The following is an 18,741-nucleotide window of genomic DNA, read 5'->3' as shown; positions in this document are numbered from 1 at the left end:
CGAACCCACTACACTAAACTAACAGAGGCCTTTTAAACAGACCTTTTTAAAGAAGGTCCGGGTATCAGCTGAAAACACTGGATAACCTGGAAAGATTTTTAATGTTTACAGAAAAAGATGTGGGCTCTTGTAGAAAAGAAAAGAAACATTAAAATACAGCTACCTGTCTAGCTTGTATGAAAACAAATTGTTCCTGCAAGTTACTAGCCGACAGATAAGCAGCAAGACGTGTTACATTGCATCAGCATTTGACACTGGGTAGAAATCTACTTTCTGACAATTTTCCAGTGCTAGAGCACCACTGTTTCCAGAGGCCGCATTCAGGTTTGTGTTTTTCCGCTCTGGAGTCCTGACCAACAGGGCTCAGCTGCCTGTTGAGGATTCAGATGAACCAATGGAAACAGGAAGCATGGATGGCAGAGGACATCCAAGCTCAGGAAAAAGCAGTTGGCAGGAAGTCTGTCTTGTGCCAGTCCCGGAACATGCAGCATGTGGAAACTGAGAGGTCTGTGAGGATCCTGCTCACAAAATTGATGGTTTTCCAGTCCCATTTCCAGGAAGTTTTTAAAAAGGTGGCCAATTCCCCACTCCAGTTTCCTTGTGCCTGATTCTTTAAGTTAGGCTTGCAACATAACTGGACCTGTAGTTATTTTCTTGCATGAACAGTGCTCACAAGCAGTTCTGTATATCCCGTTTTTGTTTCTGTGAGATACTTTGGGAAATGGTTTTACTCTGAAAAGCAGAATAAAAGTATAATGAATAGTTTACAGTCAGTGAAGGAGAGCTGTTTTTCTTGTGCCTTGCCTTTTACTACCCAAAGGAGTCTCAAAGCAGCTTACAAACACTTATCCTATCCTCTCCCCACAAGAGACATACTGTGAGTTGAGAGAGCACTGAGAGAACCACGACTGGCCCCAGGTCACCCAGCTGGCTGCATGTGGAGGAGTGGGAAATCAAACCCAGTTCTCCAGATTAGAGGCCACCACTCTCTACACCAAGCTGGCTCTCTTTTAGTTCCCTTAGCAGAGCCAGGAGGGTGCTAGATGAGCAGTCAAATCTGATGTTAAAAACCTGATCAAATTTTAAAAACTTTTTATTGAGTTTGCATTCAAAGTAGACAAGATGAAAAAAGAGGCAAAAGAATGAACTTAAGAATATAATCTAGTCCAGGGGTAGTCAAACTGTAGTCTTCCAGATGTCCATGGAGTACAATTCCCATGAGCCCCTGCCGGCATTTGCTGGCAGGAACTCATGGGAATTGTAGTCCATGGACACCTGGAGGGCCGCAGTTTGACTATCCCTGACCAACATCCTATCTCACACAGTGGCCAAGCAGTTGTTCTGAGGGACCAACAATAGGGCACAGAGATTGAGGCCTTCACCTGATGTTGCCTCCGGGCACTAGGGATTCTGAGGTTGACTGCCTCTGAATGTGGAGTCACCATGGCTAGCAGCCACAGATGGACCTGTCCTCCATGAATCTGCCCAACCGCTTTTCACAGAGCTTCCGTAAATGCAAGGTAGTTGAAAAAGATGAGGAACCTGCATAATCAAGTCAGTGCAAAGGTTTGCTTAAATGCCAGTGCAGTGGAGTGCAGTGGGCAGCTCTGCACAGAGGCATTGACTGGCCAGTCAGCTTGCATTGGAAAACCTAGGGTGTTGCAACTCAGTTCTTAGGCTGGAGCTTAAACCACATGCTTGCTCAACACATGCAAAGCAGTGGGGCTTGACCAAGTGCAAACAAAGCCTGAGGCAAACAGTTTACCAAGAAGCCAGGCAGATAAGAGCGCCAGAAAACTCCCTAATGCAACTAGAACAGAACTTCCTACTCTGTAAATTTCTCCCAGTCACGCTGATGGGTCTCTGCTCCATTCATGGGGCACACATTCCATTGATGGCAGACCAGTGCATCTAGGAACTACCATTGCTTGGTGCTCAGGGTGAAGATACATATCCTGTTGACAGCTGCAGCCCTTTTAAGCAATTCCAGGAAACATACCTGGGGACTTTGATTTGGTTCAGAGAGAGGCAGTTAATGGGCTTTTCCTATTGAAGATTGCCATGAGGCACTGCCAAGAAGAGAAGGATTGACAACTGTACTTTGTCAAGCGCAGACAAAACTCCCAAACAAACTTCTATAGAAAGAAAGCTTTAATTGGAAGTAGATCTGAACACTCTAACATTCGAAGTCAAGACTGTTCGATATCAGAAGAGCAGGCAGTTATCAATACAATTTTCCTGCCAAAACCCAAGCGTTCCCAAGGGAGGGGGCTACCCTCTCACCCAGGTGCCATCCCAGGCTTCCTGCCAAGGTGTTGAAGTTAGCACGGCCTTGGTCGGACCGGCGCCCCGGGCTAGCCAATAAGATGTTTATAGGAACACCGGTAACAATGTTTCACAGCGGGGAGACTATGCAGTGTGAAAATGCAGAGATCAAAGGAGGGGGAGAATCAAAGGAAAACTACAGGCATAAGCATTCTGGTTACATGGGAACGTTTGAGCAAAGACACAGCACACCAAGATGGAGTCTCTTCGGTTCACCGAAACTCAAGCATGGCAGAGAACAGGGTCTGATCCTGACATACTTGAGGGGAGGGGGGGAAATCTTCATGAAGTCCGGGGTTTCATGGTTGTGGTTCGAATTCCAGAGAAGCTGTTCTAATAATGAAATGATTGAGGAAAGTGAACACAAATCTAGAAAAAACACCAATAATGCCTCTGTTGAAACCATGCCCACAAGACATTACAATATTAGAGACAGGTCTCTCCTATCTAAGGGTTGAAAACAAGCAGTTGCATTCTCTCTATTTTTACGTTTGAGTACTGTAGTTTGTGTGTACTAATGGATATGCAGCATACTTATATTCCTCACTATTGCATCCCAACCAGAACCCATGTGCTCTCATTACAGGCTGTCTTTTTTCTGGGGAATTGGTATGAACTTCTACATGGAAATAGCTAAACTAAGAGCCGGGAGGCGGCTTTGGGCTCACTTAATAGAGAAAATGTTTCAGCCCAAGGACATCAAATCTCTTCTCCTTAGAGCTCATTGTCAGACCTCCGGATGGTCGCTGACCGAGCAGGTTGGAATATCAGTTATTTACTACAAATGTGCTCTTCCAACAAGTGAATACTAAGTCTTCTAATGGCTCCTGGAATGGAAAAGGCAGGTTCTGAAATGGGTAGGGAAAGGTATCCCCTATGCAAGCACAGAGTCATGTCTGACCCTTGGGGTGACGCCCTCTAGCGTTTTCATGGCAGACTCAATACAGGGTGGTTTACCAGTGCCTTCCCCAGTCATTACCGTTTACCCCCCAGCAAGCTGGGTACTCATTTTACCGACCTCGGAAGGATGTAAGGCTGAGTCAACTTTGAGCCGGCTGCTGGGATTGAACTCCCAGCCTCATGGGCAAAGGTTTCAGACGGCTGCCTTACCACTCTGTGCCACAAGAGGCTCTTGTGGATACTAAGGACTATAAGGCTTCATTTCCCCCCGGCTAGATAGCCTCAGTTTAGTCATATTAGCTTCTGGGAGCAATCCAGGCTTGATTTGATCTCAGAATCACTTATTTGCCTTTTTGGCGGTCCACAGTATCCTTCAAACTGTCCTCCAATGCCACATTTCAAAGGAATCTACTTTCTTCCTGTCAGCTTTCTTCATTGTTCAACTTTCACATCCATATATAGTCACGGGGAATGCTGTGGCATGAATGAACTGATATTGATCCTCACTAGGGACATATTGACCGTTTATGCACTGGGAACTTCACTGCCCCAGCTCCCGTACAGGAGCAAAAATGGGGGGGCGGATGAGGTACACAGGGCCAAATGCTCCCCCTTGTGGTTGCAGGAAGAGGTGGGGCAGCCTGCCACGACTAAAATTCCAGCCTGCAGGCTGGCATGAAACCTCCAGTGCATAAACGGTCATCCTCACACTTGAGGATCTTTTCCAACTCTTTCATGACTGCCATTCCCAGTTTGATTTCCTTCTGATTTCTGGGTTATATTTTCCCCATTGTCAACTTTAAAGTTATATAATTCCCCAAGAACTGATTTTGTCCTCTTGAGATTCAGCTGTTGCCATAAGTTGGAAATGATGTGATGGCACTTAACACACACATACACAGAGAGAGAGAGAGAGAGAGAGAGAGAGAGACAAACACATGACAAACACTGCAGGGAAATCATTTGGGGGCCAAAGATACTTGTATATTTCACTAAATATACGATAAAGTTTAAACAACTAACCCCCCAAATTAAAATACACAACTTTTTATAACTTTAATATTGAATAAACCTTCGAACCTTACTGTAAATTGTGCCAGCTTCACTGAAATTGAAAGTTTATGCCCCTGAGAAATAGAAATTATCTGCATGGTTTGCGCCCTTGAACAACTGAAATTATTCCAATGGTTCTTTCATGGATTGTAAAGATTAATTTCTTCATATGACCCTGGGTGAGAAGGTAACCGCTTGAATGGGATTTGCAATAGGATGTTGCTCAAAAGGAGAGACATTTTCAAAAGGGATAAGTTTAAGCCCTGAGTCTGTAACAAGCGCTTACTTCACAAGGGGCTTCATAAAAGAGTCCATGGGAAGAACTTTCATAGGGGTTGGCTCCAAAGGGATCCATGGTCAGAAATTCACTTAATGGGCGTATGTTTCAAATCTCCCTGAGAAGTAGAGGTATTTTGAGGACAGTAACAGAGCAAGCTGGCTGCAGATTATGTGGGAAAGCTGTAGAAATCATTGATACACCCACCCTCCCCACATTAGCAAACCACCACTATAGTCCAATGAAGCTTTGGTTTATTTACCTTCCTATTGAACCATCAAATTTAATAATATTTAATGTGCAACTTTTGTAATATACTGCAAGTATAGCCTAGGTTGGCCCAACCTCATCAGGTCTTAGAAGCTAATCAGGGTTGGTCCTGGTTAGTATCTGGATGGGAGTCCACCAGGGAAAATCAGGACTGGTAAACGGGGTCAAGCACTGGTAAAGTTTCTCTGTTCATCTCTTGCCTTGAAAACCCTACAGGGTCACCATAAGATATCTGGAAATTAACAACAAAAAATTGTAAATAATTCACCTTTGTCTCACTAGGGTAGGTTTTAATATTCTGTGTGTGTGAGAGAGAGGGAGAGAGATATACCAGTTCTCTTGAAGTCAGATCCATAAACTAGTCGGTTAGACATAATAGCTCTGCCGCATGGAGGTATAGCTTTAGATTTGGCACACTCTGTCCTCCTCTTTTCTTATCATCCTGGAGAATTTTAAAAGCTATTCTTGATCTTTTATTTTTCCATATAAATTAGTTTATAATGCTTTGCCATTTGATTCCCAGTGGGATCATTTGAACTATTTTTTTTAACTGTTAATTTTAACAGTTGCCATTTGTGCTGACGAGGAGAAATTCATTTTGGACCCGAGAGAGATAATGTGGATGGATGGATGGATACATGGATACATGGATAGATAGATGGATAGAGATTAAAAACTTCCTATACATAATTCTATGGTCAAGTGCAGTGTCATCGATAAAGTACTCAATATATCAGTATATTAAAGACCATGTGTGATGGTATTGTGTGAAATACCAGCATTCCTTTGGAAAGGTTTTCATTTCTCTCCTAGGATCCTTACAATAATATCATCCGTACTACCATTGAGGCAATGGCAGCTGTGTTTGGAGGAACACAGTCCCTGCATACGAATTCGTTTGACGAAGCCTTAGGACTGCCAACTGTGAAAAGTGCTCGAATTGCCCGGAATACTCAGATTATTGTACAGGAGGAGTCTGGCATTCCAAAAGTTGCTGACCCATGGGGTGGATCATTTCTGATGGAATCTCTCACTAATGATGTGTATGCTGCTGCTTTGAAGGTGAGTCCTACATTTGGAGGTTGGGTTAGGTTAAAAAAAGATATGGATGATGTTTCATTAACTGTTGGAATCTTGGGAAAAACAGTAGCTCTTTTGGTTCTGTAGAGATTTCATTAAGGATATGCGCAGAAAACAAGAGCTCTATTATTGTTGGGCCAGCTTTACCACCATTTGGGGTTTTATATGGGCATTTTTTACTGTTTAATGGGATTTTAGATTTCTTGTAAACCGCCACAAGCCTGTCGACTCCGGGAGTGGCAGTGTAAAAATTTGAATATAAATAAATCAAATAAATCACTTAGGTATGTATACTTTTAAATACTAAAGATTGATAAGACTGTTCTGTGACTGTTAAAATTATTTTCTGAATTTATTAGTAAGGAAAGCAAATACAGTTCATACTGAGTTAGCATGTTAAAAGTAAATTATTATTGGTACTCTAGCTGAATAAATTGCATATATTAATTTTCCTGTTTTGAGCTATAGTCAAGGCTGGTTTGAACTCAGAGGTGCAAATACTGGTGCCAGCCAGGCTGGGTTATCTCCCCAGCTGGCTATCCACTCCTAGGTGCTACAAGGGTTGTTTAACATTTCAAAAGGGAACACAGCGATACTTCTTGCCTTTCACAGGCGATGCAAAGCATAAACAGGAAAGAACCTGGAAGGGAGGGGTGGAGTAGAGGAACTAATCTCCAGCCCTGGACAACTGCCAGAGATTGACATGGGGACATGACAATACTGACTTGGTACAAGACAGCTTTGTGCATTTTAATTCACTCTCATCGTGGTGTCCGTGAGCATCATGGTGGACACCTAGTGTTTTGAAAAAGTGGGTGGGGTCAAGTGAGGCTCCTCTCCAGCAGGTCTCTAACTGCCAACTGGAGATCTGATTGGCTGCATACATTAAAATAACACAGCTTTGCATCCACTTTATCTTTTGTTAATTATTCCATGTGTTCTCTGCACTTGGGCTTTTTCTGTGGATGTGGCTCTGCCTCCTGTGCTAGCCATTTTGTTGTTACGCCCCACCACCTTGTATCAGAACACAAAAGGTGCCCATTCGCTCAAAAAGCTTGGGGACCTCCGTTCTCGGCACCAGGAAGCCTTTCTACTTATACCCATTCTTTCTTCTCTGTGGTAGCTTATTAATGAAATTGAGGAAATGGGCGGGATGGCCAAAGCTGTAGCTGAAGGCATACCAAAACTGCGAATCGAAGAGTGTGCTGCTCGAAGACAAGCTCGGATTGATGCTGGTAGGGAAAATACTGCTAAGTTACCGTATTTGCCGGCGTATAAGACGGCTTTTTCCTTCTCAAAAACATGCCTGCAAGTGGGGGGGCCGTCTTATACGCCGGGTGCACTTCAGTCTGGATGCGGTGGCGGGCGGCGGGTGGCGGGCGGCTCCCCCCCCCGACACTGAGCTCGTGGTGGCGGCGGGCGGCGGCAGCTCTCCCCCACTGGGCTCACAGCGGCGGCGAGCAGCGGCGGCGGTAGCTCCCCCCCCCACTGGGCGAGCGGCGGTGGCGAGCGACGGCAGCTCTCCCCCACTGGGCTCACAGTGGCGGCGAGCGGCAAGTGGCGGCGAGCGGCGAGTGGCGGCGAGCGGCGAGTGGCGGCGAGCGGCTCCCCCCCACTGGGCTCACGGCGGCGGCAAACTCCATATTTTGAGTGAAAATATTGGGGGGTCGTCTTATACGCCCAGTCGCCTTATACGCCGGCAAATACGGTACTTAAACATCTTGATTCTAATTGACACTGCATAGTGTCCTGCATAGTGCAGGGTGTTGACAGTGGTCCCCAACCTTTTTATCACCGGGGACCACTCAACACCTTTTACTGAGGCCCGGTGGGGGGGGGGTAGTTTACTCCTCTACTCTCAACCACTGCCCTAGCGCTCTCTGATCGCTATGGTAATGTTTAAACATCCCTTCAAAATAAGTTACAGACACACCACAACAATGAAGTGTGTTGTAAAGGGCCGGGGGGGGGGGAGAAGGCATCCTTCGGGGCCCACCTCCAATTAGTCGACAGACCACATGTGGTCCGCGGCCCACAGGTTGGGGATCGCTAGACTAGACGACCCATGAGGTCCCTTCCAACTGTATTATTCTATGATTCTAATTGGCCCTTCCCGTGTTATAACCTCCTCACCCTCTACCTCGTAATAGTTGGTGACTTCCATTTCAGTGTATCCTGAAGAAGAGTGTGTGCACATGAAAGCTCATACCTAGAATAAAACTTTTTTGGTTTTAAAGGTACCACTGAACTTAAATGTTATCAGAAGGACAGTTTGTGAATGTATTCTAATATTTTATTTGGGAAATAGGTTCTGAAGTCATTGTTGGTGTAAATAAGTACCAGTTGGAGAAAGAAGAGGCAGTTGAAGTTTTGGCAATTGACAACACTTCAGTCCGTAACAAACAAATTGAGAAACTTGAAAGGGTAAGTTTTGAATTTTTTTTCTCCCCAAAGGTGTTACGGGATGGAGGAACTTTGACAGCATGTTAGCCATATAGAGACTGGCTTATCATTTTGTCAAACCAAACTGCATCAAATGATATACAGCGTACTGTTTTGTGGGGCAAGATAAAATAGATAAATCTTTATTCTTATAATCCATCCATTACAATCAAGTAATATTAAAAACATTTACATTTAAAATTTTTAGAACTTCCACAAGATATAAACTGGTTGGTTGAGGATCAATGAGGATTTTTTTCTTCATGTTTGTTTGTTTGTTTGTTATTTCCACTTATTACCTGCCACTCTCATAACCAGCTCATGGAGGGTTACAACAATCCGAGTTAAAAACCCCATTAAAACACTTCCAGACAGCCATCTAAAACAGACTCCTAAACAATTAAAAAACATGGCTCTCAACAACCCAGTAACCCCCCAAAATCTAATACAGGAATGGGAGGAGGAGCACAGGTCATATGGCGAATGCTTACGCTCTTGACACTGGGGGGCCCATCTTCCTCGCCACACTGGCCTCAACCATAGACATGGCGAAAGAGCTCCATATCGCAGTCCCTGCAGAATGCTAGAAGGTCCCACAGCTCCTCCAGGAGCTCGTGTTGATGGATAGCCCTTGGTGTTCTAATGGAGTTTCCCCGTACGTGTTTCCGTGGGGAATGGTGGGGGAAGAGGCCAGCCAATGTGATGTTATTAGGTGGTCTGTTTTCTGGCCTCAACCATAGCCTTGGTAGAATAGCTCTGTCTTGCAGGCACCGGAACTGATTGAGAGCCCTGTTCTCAATTGGCAGAGCATTTCTCCAGGTTGAGGCCACTCTCACCTCTTTGGAGCCAATTTTGGAACCAATTGGAGTCTCCAGATGAGTCTCAAGGTTATTTATATTAGCTATATTGTTATGTATAATTATAGTATATATCTAGGATAGCTCCAATTAATTTTCATCCACCGTAATATTTATTTTTTTATCTATCATTGTATTTCTATGCTGCCGCTCCCAGAAACTGGCTCGCAGCGGTTCACAGAACAAAAAGTAATATCAATTAAAGGTACTCACAATAAAGCAATGTCAACAAGTATAAATCCAAATACAAAATGGCGGTATCCTAAATTTTAAAAATCACTCCCCATATCCGGGCATTGGTCTTAAGATAAAATATGTAAACAGATAATTTGTTAACTAGCAAAGTAGCACAATTTGCGTGGCTAGCTTGAAGAATTAGGAAAGACTGGGTCACTCATGTATAGCCATAATAGGTCCACAGAACTTCTTATGTTTTTTGGTTAGTAGATATATCGCATGTCTCTTAATCTTGTCTTTTAAAGTCTTTTAATGGGAGTTTTAATGGGGTTTTAAGACACTGTAACCCGCCACGAGCCATCTGGGAGTGGCGGGAAATAAATCGAAATAATAATAATAATAATTGTCTTTTAAAACTATTTTAAGAGCTTTATTAGTTTTATTGCTTTTATGGCTCATTTTATCCTTATGAAATAGTCAACGGCAGTTAATGCTTCTGAATGTTGGCTTTTATGGTGGAGAAGTTTCAAGTTTTATTGTTGAGGCATTTTTAACCTTTTAATGTATTACCTTCCCTTTTACAAACTGCTACTGTATAGTAAAGGTAAAGGTAAAGGTAAAGGTATCCCCTGTGCAAGCACCGAGTCATGTCTGACCCTTGGGGTGACGCCCTCCAGCGTTTTCATGGCAGACTCAATACGGGGTGGTTTGCCAGTGCCTTCCCCAGTCATTACCGTTTACCCCCCAGCAAGCAAGCTGGGTACTCATTTTACCGACCTCGGAAGGATGGAAGGCTGAGTCAACCTTAAGCCGGCTGCTGGGATTGAACTCCCAGCCTCATGGGCAAAGCTTTCAGACGGCTGCCTTACCACTCTGCGCCACAAGAGGCTCGCTACTGTATAGTAGTGCTTCTAAAATGTTGGTCTAAATGACCGTAAATAAATAAATAAAATGATAAAATATGTATGTACCGGCTGAGAGATAGCAACAGGCCCCCCAACACAGTCTAGCACCGTAATAGGAGCCAGGGAGCCGGGGGGGGGGGGGTAATACCCCTGGGCTCCCACCCGGCCTCAACCAAACTCCTGGCGGAAGAGCTCCATTTTGCATTTATGTCATTTACATGAGGAAACATACAAAGGATCAAGAATTTTCTTTCCAAAAAGTTTATAGTATTTTGCAATATTTCTTTGGCAGGCATGACAAAGTCACTGAGAAAGGTGTTGAGTAAGTCTTGCTGTAGACAGTAGCCATTCATAAACATTGGCTATCTGATGCCTCCTCATGCCTGCCAGCGATTTCTTTATAGCAGCATCATTAAAAGAGAGACCCTGTCATAAGCTGAGTCTTACGAGCTGAGGGTGCTAGAGCTAGAATGACAGCTTTCTCTTGGGTTCTTCCCAAAGGTGAAGGCTTCCAGAGATGAAGCAGCGGCTCAGGCGCGCCTCGCTGCCCTGACAGAGTGTGCTGCCACCCGGCAAGGCAATTTGTTGGCCCTGGCAGTGGAAGCAGCACGGGCAAGGTATGTGACAAGGGGCTCTCTTTACATTTAGCAAAGGCCCCCCAATACTCCTTCAGACAAGGGACTCAACACGGAGAAGCATTTTGGATTACATTTATATTGCCCCTGTTGTATAGTGAAGCTGCCTATAATTTGTCAGAATGACTTCAGGGAGATAACAAGCCAAATAACAAAAGAGAATTGAAAACTGAATTACCTTTATCGGCATACTAAAAATAAAATTGAATAGTAAATACTCAATACCAGTTATTGCCAAATACCATATATGAACAAATATACAAAATAAAACTTACGAAATTCTTCCAGTTAAGGTGTGTAAGAGTAATGTATAATCAAAGTCTCAGTGTATCCGAATCTTTCTCCAATAAACAGCAGCTAAAAATTTCACATCATGCTCTGTTATTTCAGGGATCTTATTCGCTAATGAATCCTGTGTCACATCTACAGTTAGATCTTTTGGGGCTTGCAAAATGAGCCCAATTAGGTGTGACCACTGTTCGAAGAACATTGGGCAGATTAATATAATAGTATATGTGTAATTGTTTCCGGTTCACCAAGATGGCAGGCACATTACCCTTCGTTCCATGGGTATGTTCTACTATCTCCCTTTTACCACAGCTACTATCTCCCTTTAACCACATGGGTATGTTCTACTATCTCCCTTTAACCACAGCTGAAAACATTCATCCTGGCCATCATGAATGCACAGCGATGAATTGGATCTAATGGATTTGGGAAACATTGGGCCATAGAGTTCTGACTAAAAGAGAGACCAAAGTAACGGGGAAAGTATCCATGCTCCATCCCCACTTCAATGAGCTGTTTCTCGGTTTCCCATATCCTTTTTCTTTTGTCTGGAGAATATAACTGAATTATAAAAAAGCTTTTAAGGATTAGAAGACAGCAGTTAGGAAACAGTTGCTAGGTGCTTCAGGGGATGCTGCTTTTCACCACTTTGGTGCTTATACAAAAATCTTTAGAACATTCCTCTGCAGAGAATGTCTTGTTAAAAGCCAGAATTTTACAATGCCACCTGTGACGGAGCCACATAGCTAGGAGACCAGATGAAGTTATATAGAACCTCGGAATCCCTAGTGGGAGGGGGCACTTCTGAAGGAGAAGGGGAGTGAGTGGCCTCGGAGGGTTCTAAGGGAAAGAATTCTAAAAAAAGCAGTTAGTGAGTGGGAGTTAAGAAGTCAGAGGCTGGAAGTTTGGAATTCAGAGAGACTTAGCATTGGAGTGAGGTGTGAGGTGGAGGTTTGGTGGAAGAGAGAGAATACAGGAGATCCTCTGGGCCAAACAAGGTCATGTGTTTCAGAAAGACCAGGGAACTACGGCTGTGTCAGTACTCACAGGCAATGCAGGCTACTCAAGGGCTTAAGGCAGGGTTAGTCAAACGGTGGCCCTCTAGATGTCCATGGACTACAATTTCCATGAGCACCTGCCAGCAAATGCAGTTGAAGCTGAAGGCTGGTTTGAAGTGACACGAGCATGCAAGTTGAATACATATATTATGACAAGTAACATCCTGTAAAACAGTGGTCCCCAACCCCCCGTCCGGGTACCGGGACCGCTACGTAGATCAGTCAGTACCGGGCCGCGGCTCCTCCTCCTCCTCCTCCCCAGCTGCTGCATTGGGGGCTGCCCTACCACTCTGCCGCTGGCTCACCTTTGGTGCTCTCCAGCAGCTGCCATGACTGGGGCCCCAGCGGGCGATGGGAAGTCAGGGGCGCCAGTGGGAAAGCAAGCAGAGCAGGGGCTCAGGTGGCAGCGGTGACATCCCTTGGCAAAATACCCCCCCCCCCCCGGGCCTCAGTAAAATTGTCAAGCGTTGACCGGTCCCCGGTGATAAAAAGGTTGGGGACCACTGCTGTAAAACAGGGGTAGTCAACCTGTTGTCCTCCAGATGTTCATGGACTACAATTCCCATGAGCTCTTGCCAGCATTTGCTCGTGGGAATTGTAGTCCACGAACATCTGGAGGACCACAGGTTGATTACCCCTGCTGTAAAAATCTATGAACAGATGTTTATACTTTTATGTAGAACAGGTCCTTTCCTCCCTGAGACAATTGTATGAAGTGACAGGAGTGAGAATCTCAAACATACTGAAAAATCTATCTCTCCTAAATAGCGAAAACGTCACACCACCCTTATTTCTAGAGAACTAGGAAAAGACGTTAAACTGTCCACGACTGATTACATTATGGTGATGAAATCCAAGTCAGGCAAGCTGTCACTGCAACCAGGGCTGTTCTTTGACTTGGCTTTTTCTGAAGTGGGCATTAGAAATCTGACCTTTTGACTGCCTGTCTCCATCAGATGTTCAGTGGGTGAAATAACCGATGCAATGAAAAAGGTGTTTGGTGAACACAAAGCTAGCGACCGCATGGTGAGCGGAGCTTACCGTCAGGCGTATGGGGAGAGCAAGGAAATCACTCACGCTATCAATCGGTAAGAGACATTATGACATATCAGAGCATAGGAATATAAGAAGAACCATGCTGGATCAGACCAAAGGCCCATCTGATCCAGTGTTCTATTCATACACAGATGAACCAGTTGCCTGTAGGAAGCCAACAACTACAACAGCATCCTCCTACCTGTGCTCCCCACAAAGAGGCATGCTGCCTTTGGTACTCATAGAATCATAGAGTTGGAAGGGGCCATACAGGCCATCTAGTCCAACCCCCTGCTCCAGTGACAGGAGGGAGTAGATGTCCATCATAATTCTGTTGATAGTTCAGACTTCCGTGAATTTGTCCACTCACATTTTAAAGTCTTCCAAGATTGTTGCCACGCTCACATACTGTGGTGGCAAGTTCCACAGAGCAACTGTACACTGTGTGAAGTAATGCCATGCATATGTTATTCAAGTGGGTTGTAAGCATTAAATAAACAAATAGCGATGTTCCCTTCTGCTATTAATACAGAAAATTTATTTCTACAAATATTTTAAAAATCAGGGTTAACAAGTTCATGGATCGTGAAGGTCGGAGGCCACGTCTTCTGGTTGCTAAAATGGGCCAAGACGGCCACGACAGAGGAGCCAAAGTGATTGCCACAGGATTTGCTGACCTGGGTTTTGATGTTGATATAAGTCCACTGTTCCAGGTACTTAATTTTCTCAGCGAAGTGTTCGCAAAGCTTACTTAGTAACATTTTCCGTTTGCATCTTCATTTGTATTTCTATAACATATAGAAAATGCAACTAGGGTGGTGGGAGGAGCTGGGACTCACCGCCTACCTGATTGGCTATATGTCAAATGAATGGCCAATCAGGTAGGCTGTACGCCACTGGCCACATCCCCTTCCAGTTTCTTCCACATGGAAAAAGTGCTAGCCCGCTCTACTGGACTGACTGTGGGAGGTAAACCAGGCAGCAAGCAGGAGCTGGGAGTGATGGGGGTAGGGCCTCAGACTGTGGTCAGTGGCTTCCAGAAGGTCACCTAGCCAGCAACTAGGGCCTGGGAGGGGAGAGCTTGAGCCCTTGCCTCGCCCTGCCAGCTTCTGCTCTGGGAGATTGCCGAAGAGCCGGGACAACTCTCCATGGCTCCAGCAGCCTGCCTCCCACCCACCCCCTGCCACTAACACCTGCTGCTTTAAACTGCAGCAGGCTTCGATACTAGTGTAGTAATAAGTCCAGATGTGGAGCTCACAATAAAAAAATAGAAAATGTAAAGAACCACCATTGTGTGCAAGATCAAGGTTCAATTGTGAGTGTGCATCCTCTAAACCAAAAGAAAGTTTACATATGAGAATGCACATTTTATGATTCTTTTAATAATAATACATAAGATATATTGTTTCTCAACCTTTGGGTTCCTGACAGGACTTCTCAGATATGTTTTTAATTTGAATGGATGATAGTCTTTGTGATTCTGGACAGTAACGGACAATAGACTTGTTGGTGAAATGAATAGGTATTCGTTTCAGTATTTTATTTAGTATTGCATTTCAGTGTCAGTTCTCTACTTGCCAGGTGTAAAAATTCATTTGTATTCTGCTGAAATGTTCTTATGGGATCCCATAAATACTCACTGAGCAGAGACATAGGCTACTCTTTCCACATTTCATTTTCATTTCATAGCGTTGGAAGGGGCCATACAGGCCATCTAGTCCAACCCCCCTGTTCCAACCCCCTGTAATATGTGGTCTGGGAACCCAACAATGAGACTGAAGCAGGTTTCAGTGGCAAGCATCAAACTAAAAAAAAGCATGCCATGTTCTGTAGATGCCACTTAGTACAGCCAGCGCAGTGTCGTTGCTGGAGGCTGGGATTAGAATCTGAGAGAACTAAGTTGGAAGCCCATTCATTCCATGGAAGCTTGCTTGGTGACCGTGGTCCAGTGACATGCTTTCATTATAACTTACATCACAGAGTTGTTGTGAGGTTAAAATTGAAGAGAAGTGTACACCATAAACTGCTTGCAGGTCTCCAATGAGGGGAAGAATTGGAATCATAGAGTTGGAAGGGGCCAAACAGGCCATCTAGTCCAGCCCCCTGCTAAATGCAAGATCAGCATAAAGCGGCCATATTGAGTATCTGTCCAGCCGCTGCTTGAAGACCCCCGGTGAGGAGAAGCTCACCCACCTCTTTAGGCAATCTATTCTGCCAGTACTGTTCTTGTTGTTGTTAGGTGCGAAGTCGTGTCCGACCCATCGCAACCCCATGGACAATGATCCTCCAGGCCTTCCTGTCCTCTACCATTCCCCGGAGTCCATTTAAGTTTGTACCTACTGCTTCACTGACTCCATCCAGCCACCTCATTCTCTGTCGTCCCCTTCTTCTTTTGCCCTCGATCGCTCCCAGCATTAGGCTCTTCTCCAGGGAGTCCTTCCTTCTCATGAGGTGGCCAAAGTATTTGAGTTTCATCTTCAGAATCTGGCCTTCTAAGGAGCAGTCCGGGCTGATCCCCTCTATGACTGTTCTACGTGTAGTTTAAAGCCATTACTACAGGTTCTTCCCTGCCGTCCTCCAAGTAACAACCTTTCATGTACTTCGAGAGACAACATGTCCTCTCTCAACCTCCTCTTCTCCAGGCTGAACATTCCCAAATCTCTCAGTCTTTTCTCATAGGGCTTGGTCCCCAGGCCCCAGATCCTCCTCATCGCTCTTCTCTGCACCCTCTCACCCTTGTCACAACTGGCTCATGGTGATTCCAACCATGGGATGAACCATGTTCAAAGCAAGAGATAAGCCTTACTCAATGGTTTCCCATCCAAAAACTGACCACCGCTCAGCTCCAAAGCCCTGATGAGCTTTGAGCAAACTGGGCATTTGGGAGAAGGTAGGCAGGTATAAAATAAGTGAAGCAAGTCAATAACTAATATTCTGTTTATGGAAAGAGAAGCATGTTTTTTATGTGTTGTATTCTCATTCAGCATGTTCTCTTGCACTTTACCTTTCTTAGACACCCCGTGAAGTGGCCCAGCAGGCTGTCGATGCTGATGTACACTGTGTGGGTGTGAGCACGCTTGCTGCTGGTCATAAAACTCTAGTTCCTGAGCTCATCAAAGAGCTGACTGACCTTGGCCGCCCGGACATTCTCGTCATGTGTGGGGGGGTCATCCCTCCTCAGGTACTAGATGGCATCATTTGCCAGACAATAGATCCTAGGTTGCTGGGGAGGGCTCTGTGTCTATTTGTGCTGTATAGTTGGGTCTATCTTCCTTAGTATATGTTGGCATAGTAGATTCCTCAGTCCTGATTTGCACAAAATCTTGTATATTGGAACGGATGATTCCATCTTTGCTATATGTTGTGCTTAGTTGCTCTGAGTCTTGGGAGAGGACAGTATTAGCTGCCCTTGGGAACTTTCTCACTCTCATGCTTGTTAGCAGCGCCTATCATCAAGGCCTGGGTGCAGGATGAACTGGCTCATCCAAGTCTTTAAGATAGTTTAATTAATCATTCTTTGACACACAGCCAGCATTTAAGATGCTTATTTTTAGTTATGACCTTGGTTTCACAGTTTGACTGAATTTCATTGTGCAAGTGTGTTGCTGTTGAGGCCAGTTGATTGAAGCTTAGCCTGCACCTTCTTTGATAACTGATTGGTTATTAAAGATCTTGAAAGTAAACCTGTTGGTTCTTTAGGAACTTCTGCAAATCTGTGGAGCCCCTGGCCAGTAACACTTTCTTGGTGTATCTTATGAATTCTTCAACCATCAGGAAGTCTTATGTTGGTTTAGTTTTCTAGTAGTACAGGAGGCTGATTTTTAGCTAGGTTATCATAAATACCTGAAGAATATCTGTAGAATTTTGGTTAAGGATCTTTTTCAGTGTTTACTTTTTGGCTAAAGTGTATCTTGCTGTACTTGGCAATTATAATATCTGCATTACAATCATATCATATAAAACATAAAATATAATATCTATCAAGGCAGAGGGAAGCATGCGGTTCCCTTCTGAAGGTAAATCCTTCTGTTGAGTAGTTTGTACCTCCCACACAAGCCATGGAGTTTATTTTCTTCATAGAATCATAGAGTTGGAAGGGGCCATACAGGCCATCTAGTCCAACCCCCTGCTCAACGCAGGATCCGCCCAAAGCATCCTAAAGCATCCAAAAAAAGTGTGAATCCAACCTTTGCTTGAAGACTGCCAGTGTTAAATAATTTTTTTGAATTTATTTAACTTGTATACCACCCTCCTGTGCAGGCTCAGGGTGGTGTTTACAGAGTTCTTAACAAGTTTTAAGTGACCTCTGTTAGTCATGGTTGTTTGGGCTCACAGTACATCCTTTCTCTCCTATACCTCTTTGCCCCTCAGTCTTTACCAACGCAGCCAATATTAAGGTCAGTTCTTGTCAATATAATAAAAAAACCTTTAATGGCATCCAAAATATAAAACAGTATAACAGTATACAAATTAGTTCTGTAACACAGATCTATAAAGCTGTAAAAAATTACAGCAGACAAGGGAGCAGCAAATACAAAAAGATAACGCCAGTGACATTTACTGCTTTACCCTGTGGGTCATATAACTATAGATAAAAAATTGGCTACCTATTCAGTGGTCTCCGAACAATGATCAGTAAGCTGCAATTCAAGAGACCTGGCATCTGTGACATTAGGAAAAGGTAAAAGTGGGGAGATCAGATCAGAACGTTGGTTGTTATACATCTCACATCACAAAATAATATGGCAAATTGAGTCTGGTTCTGTATGGCAATTCTTTCATTGCGGGGATTTCTCCTATTCCTGCCTTCAACTATTGCAGAGGGAAATACATTTAGTCTGGCTAACATAAGCGCTCTGCGATTCAAAGGTATTATAAGGTGGAAAAATAATGTGCCATAGAATTTGGGGTATAGGATAGACCAAGAGCTCATGGAGAACACGGCCCCCCCAGCACCAGCGTAAATTATCTGGAGATCAATATCCTGGATTCTTCTTTGGATGTCAGTTCTTGTCTTGGCTTTTTAGAAGGTTTGGTCACTATGTTTCATGCCCTGTGCTTTTATTTCTTTGTTCTAAATAGGATTATGACTTCCTCTATGATGCTGGTGTTTCCAACATATTTGGCCCAGGAACTCGGATTCCGAAGGCGGCAGTCCAGGTCCTTGATGATATCGAGAAGTGCCTGGATGAGAGGCAGCAGTCTTTGTAAGACCTCAGATGATCAGTGTCTTTTGGTCACTTTATACCTTGTATAAATTCCATGTGATTAACTGTTGGGAAGAATGTAATCTGTATTAAATCAGCTACAGTGCCTGATGTTGCTTTGTGCTTTCTAAGAAAGTGTGCCAGGGGGCAGGGGGGGATTCCCTGCAATAAGAAGGAATATTTTATGATTGTGTATGTGATATCAATAAATATAGAAGGAAAGTAAAATAAA

At 44.2% G+C, this 18,741-nt stretch overlaps 1 protein-coding gene across 3 annotated transcripts in view; it reads left to right on the top strand.

Annotated features, from left to right (window-relative positions):
- Positions 1-18,741, top strand: part of MMUT (methylmalonyl-CoA mutase) — a 25,970-nt gene extending 7,229 nt beyond the window's left edge. For all 3 annotated transcript variants that reach the window (XM_077317732.1, XM_077317741.1, XM_077317750.1), the window contains exons 5-13: positions 2,912-3,083; positions 5,639-5,887; positions 7,029-7,140; positions 8,214-8,329; positions 10,788-10,903; positions 13,224-13,355; positions 13,868-14,015; positions 16,316-16,483; positions 18,385-18,741. In XM_077317732.1, the coding sequence (XP_077173847.1) occupies positions 2,912-3,083; positions 5,639-5,887; positions 7,029-7,140; positions 8,214-8,329; positions 10,788-10,903; positions 13,224-13,355; positions 13,868-14,015; positions 16,316-16,483; positions 18,385-18,513 (1,342 nt within the window). In that variant the 3' untranslated portion in view covers positions 18,514-18,741. The remainder of the gene's footprint in view (positions 1-2,911; positions 3,084-5,638; positions 5,888-7,028; positions 7,141-8,213; positions 8,330-10,787; positions 10,904-13,223; positions 13,356-13,867; positions 14,016-16,315; positions 16,484-18,384) is intronic.

The sequence above is a fragment of the Paroedura picta genome, chromosome 1, assembly GCF_049243985.1.
Source record: "Paroedura picta isolate Pp20150507F chromosome 1, Ppicta_v3.0, whole genome shotgun sequence".
NCBI classification, from domain to species: Eukaryota; Metazoa; Chordata; class Lepidosauria; order Squamata; family Gekkonidae; genus Paroedura; species Paroedura picta.
The sequence above is the reverse complement of the archived record's forward strand: the minus strand, read 5'-3'. Positions and strand labels throughout refer to the sequence as shown.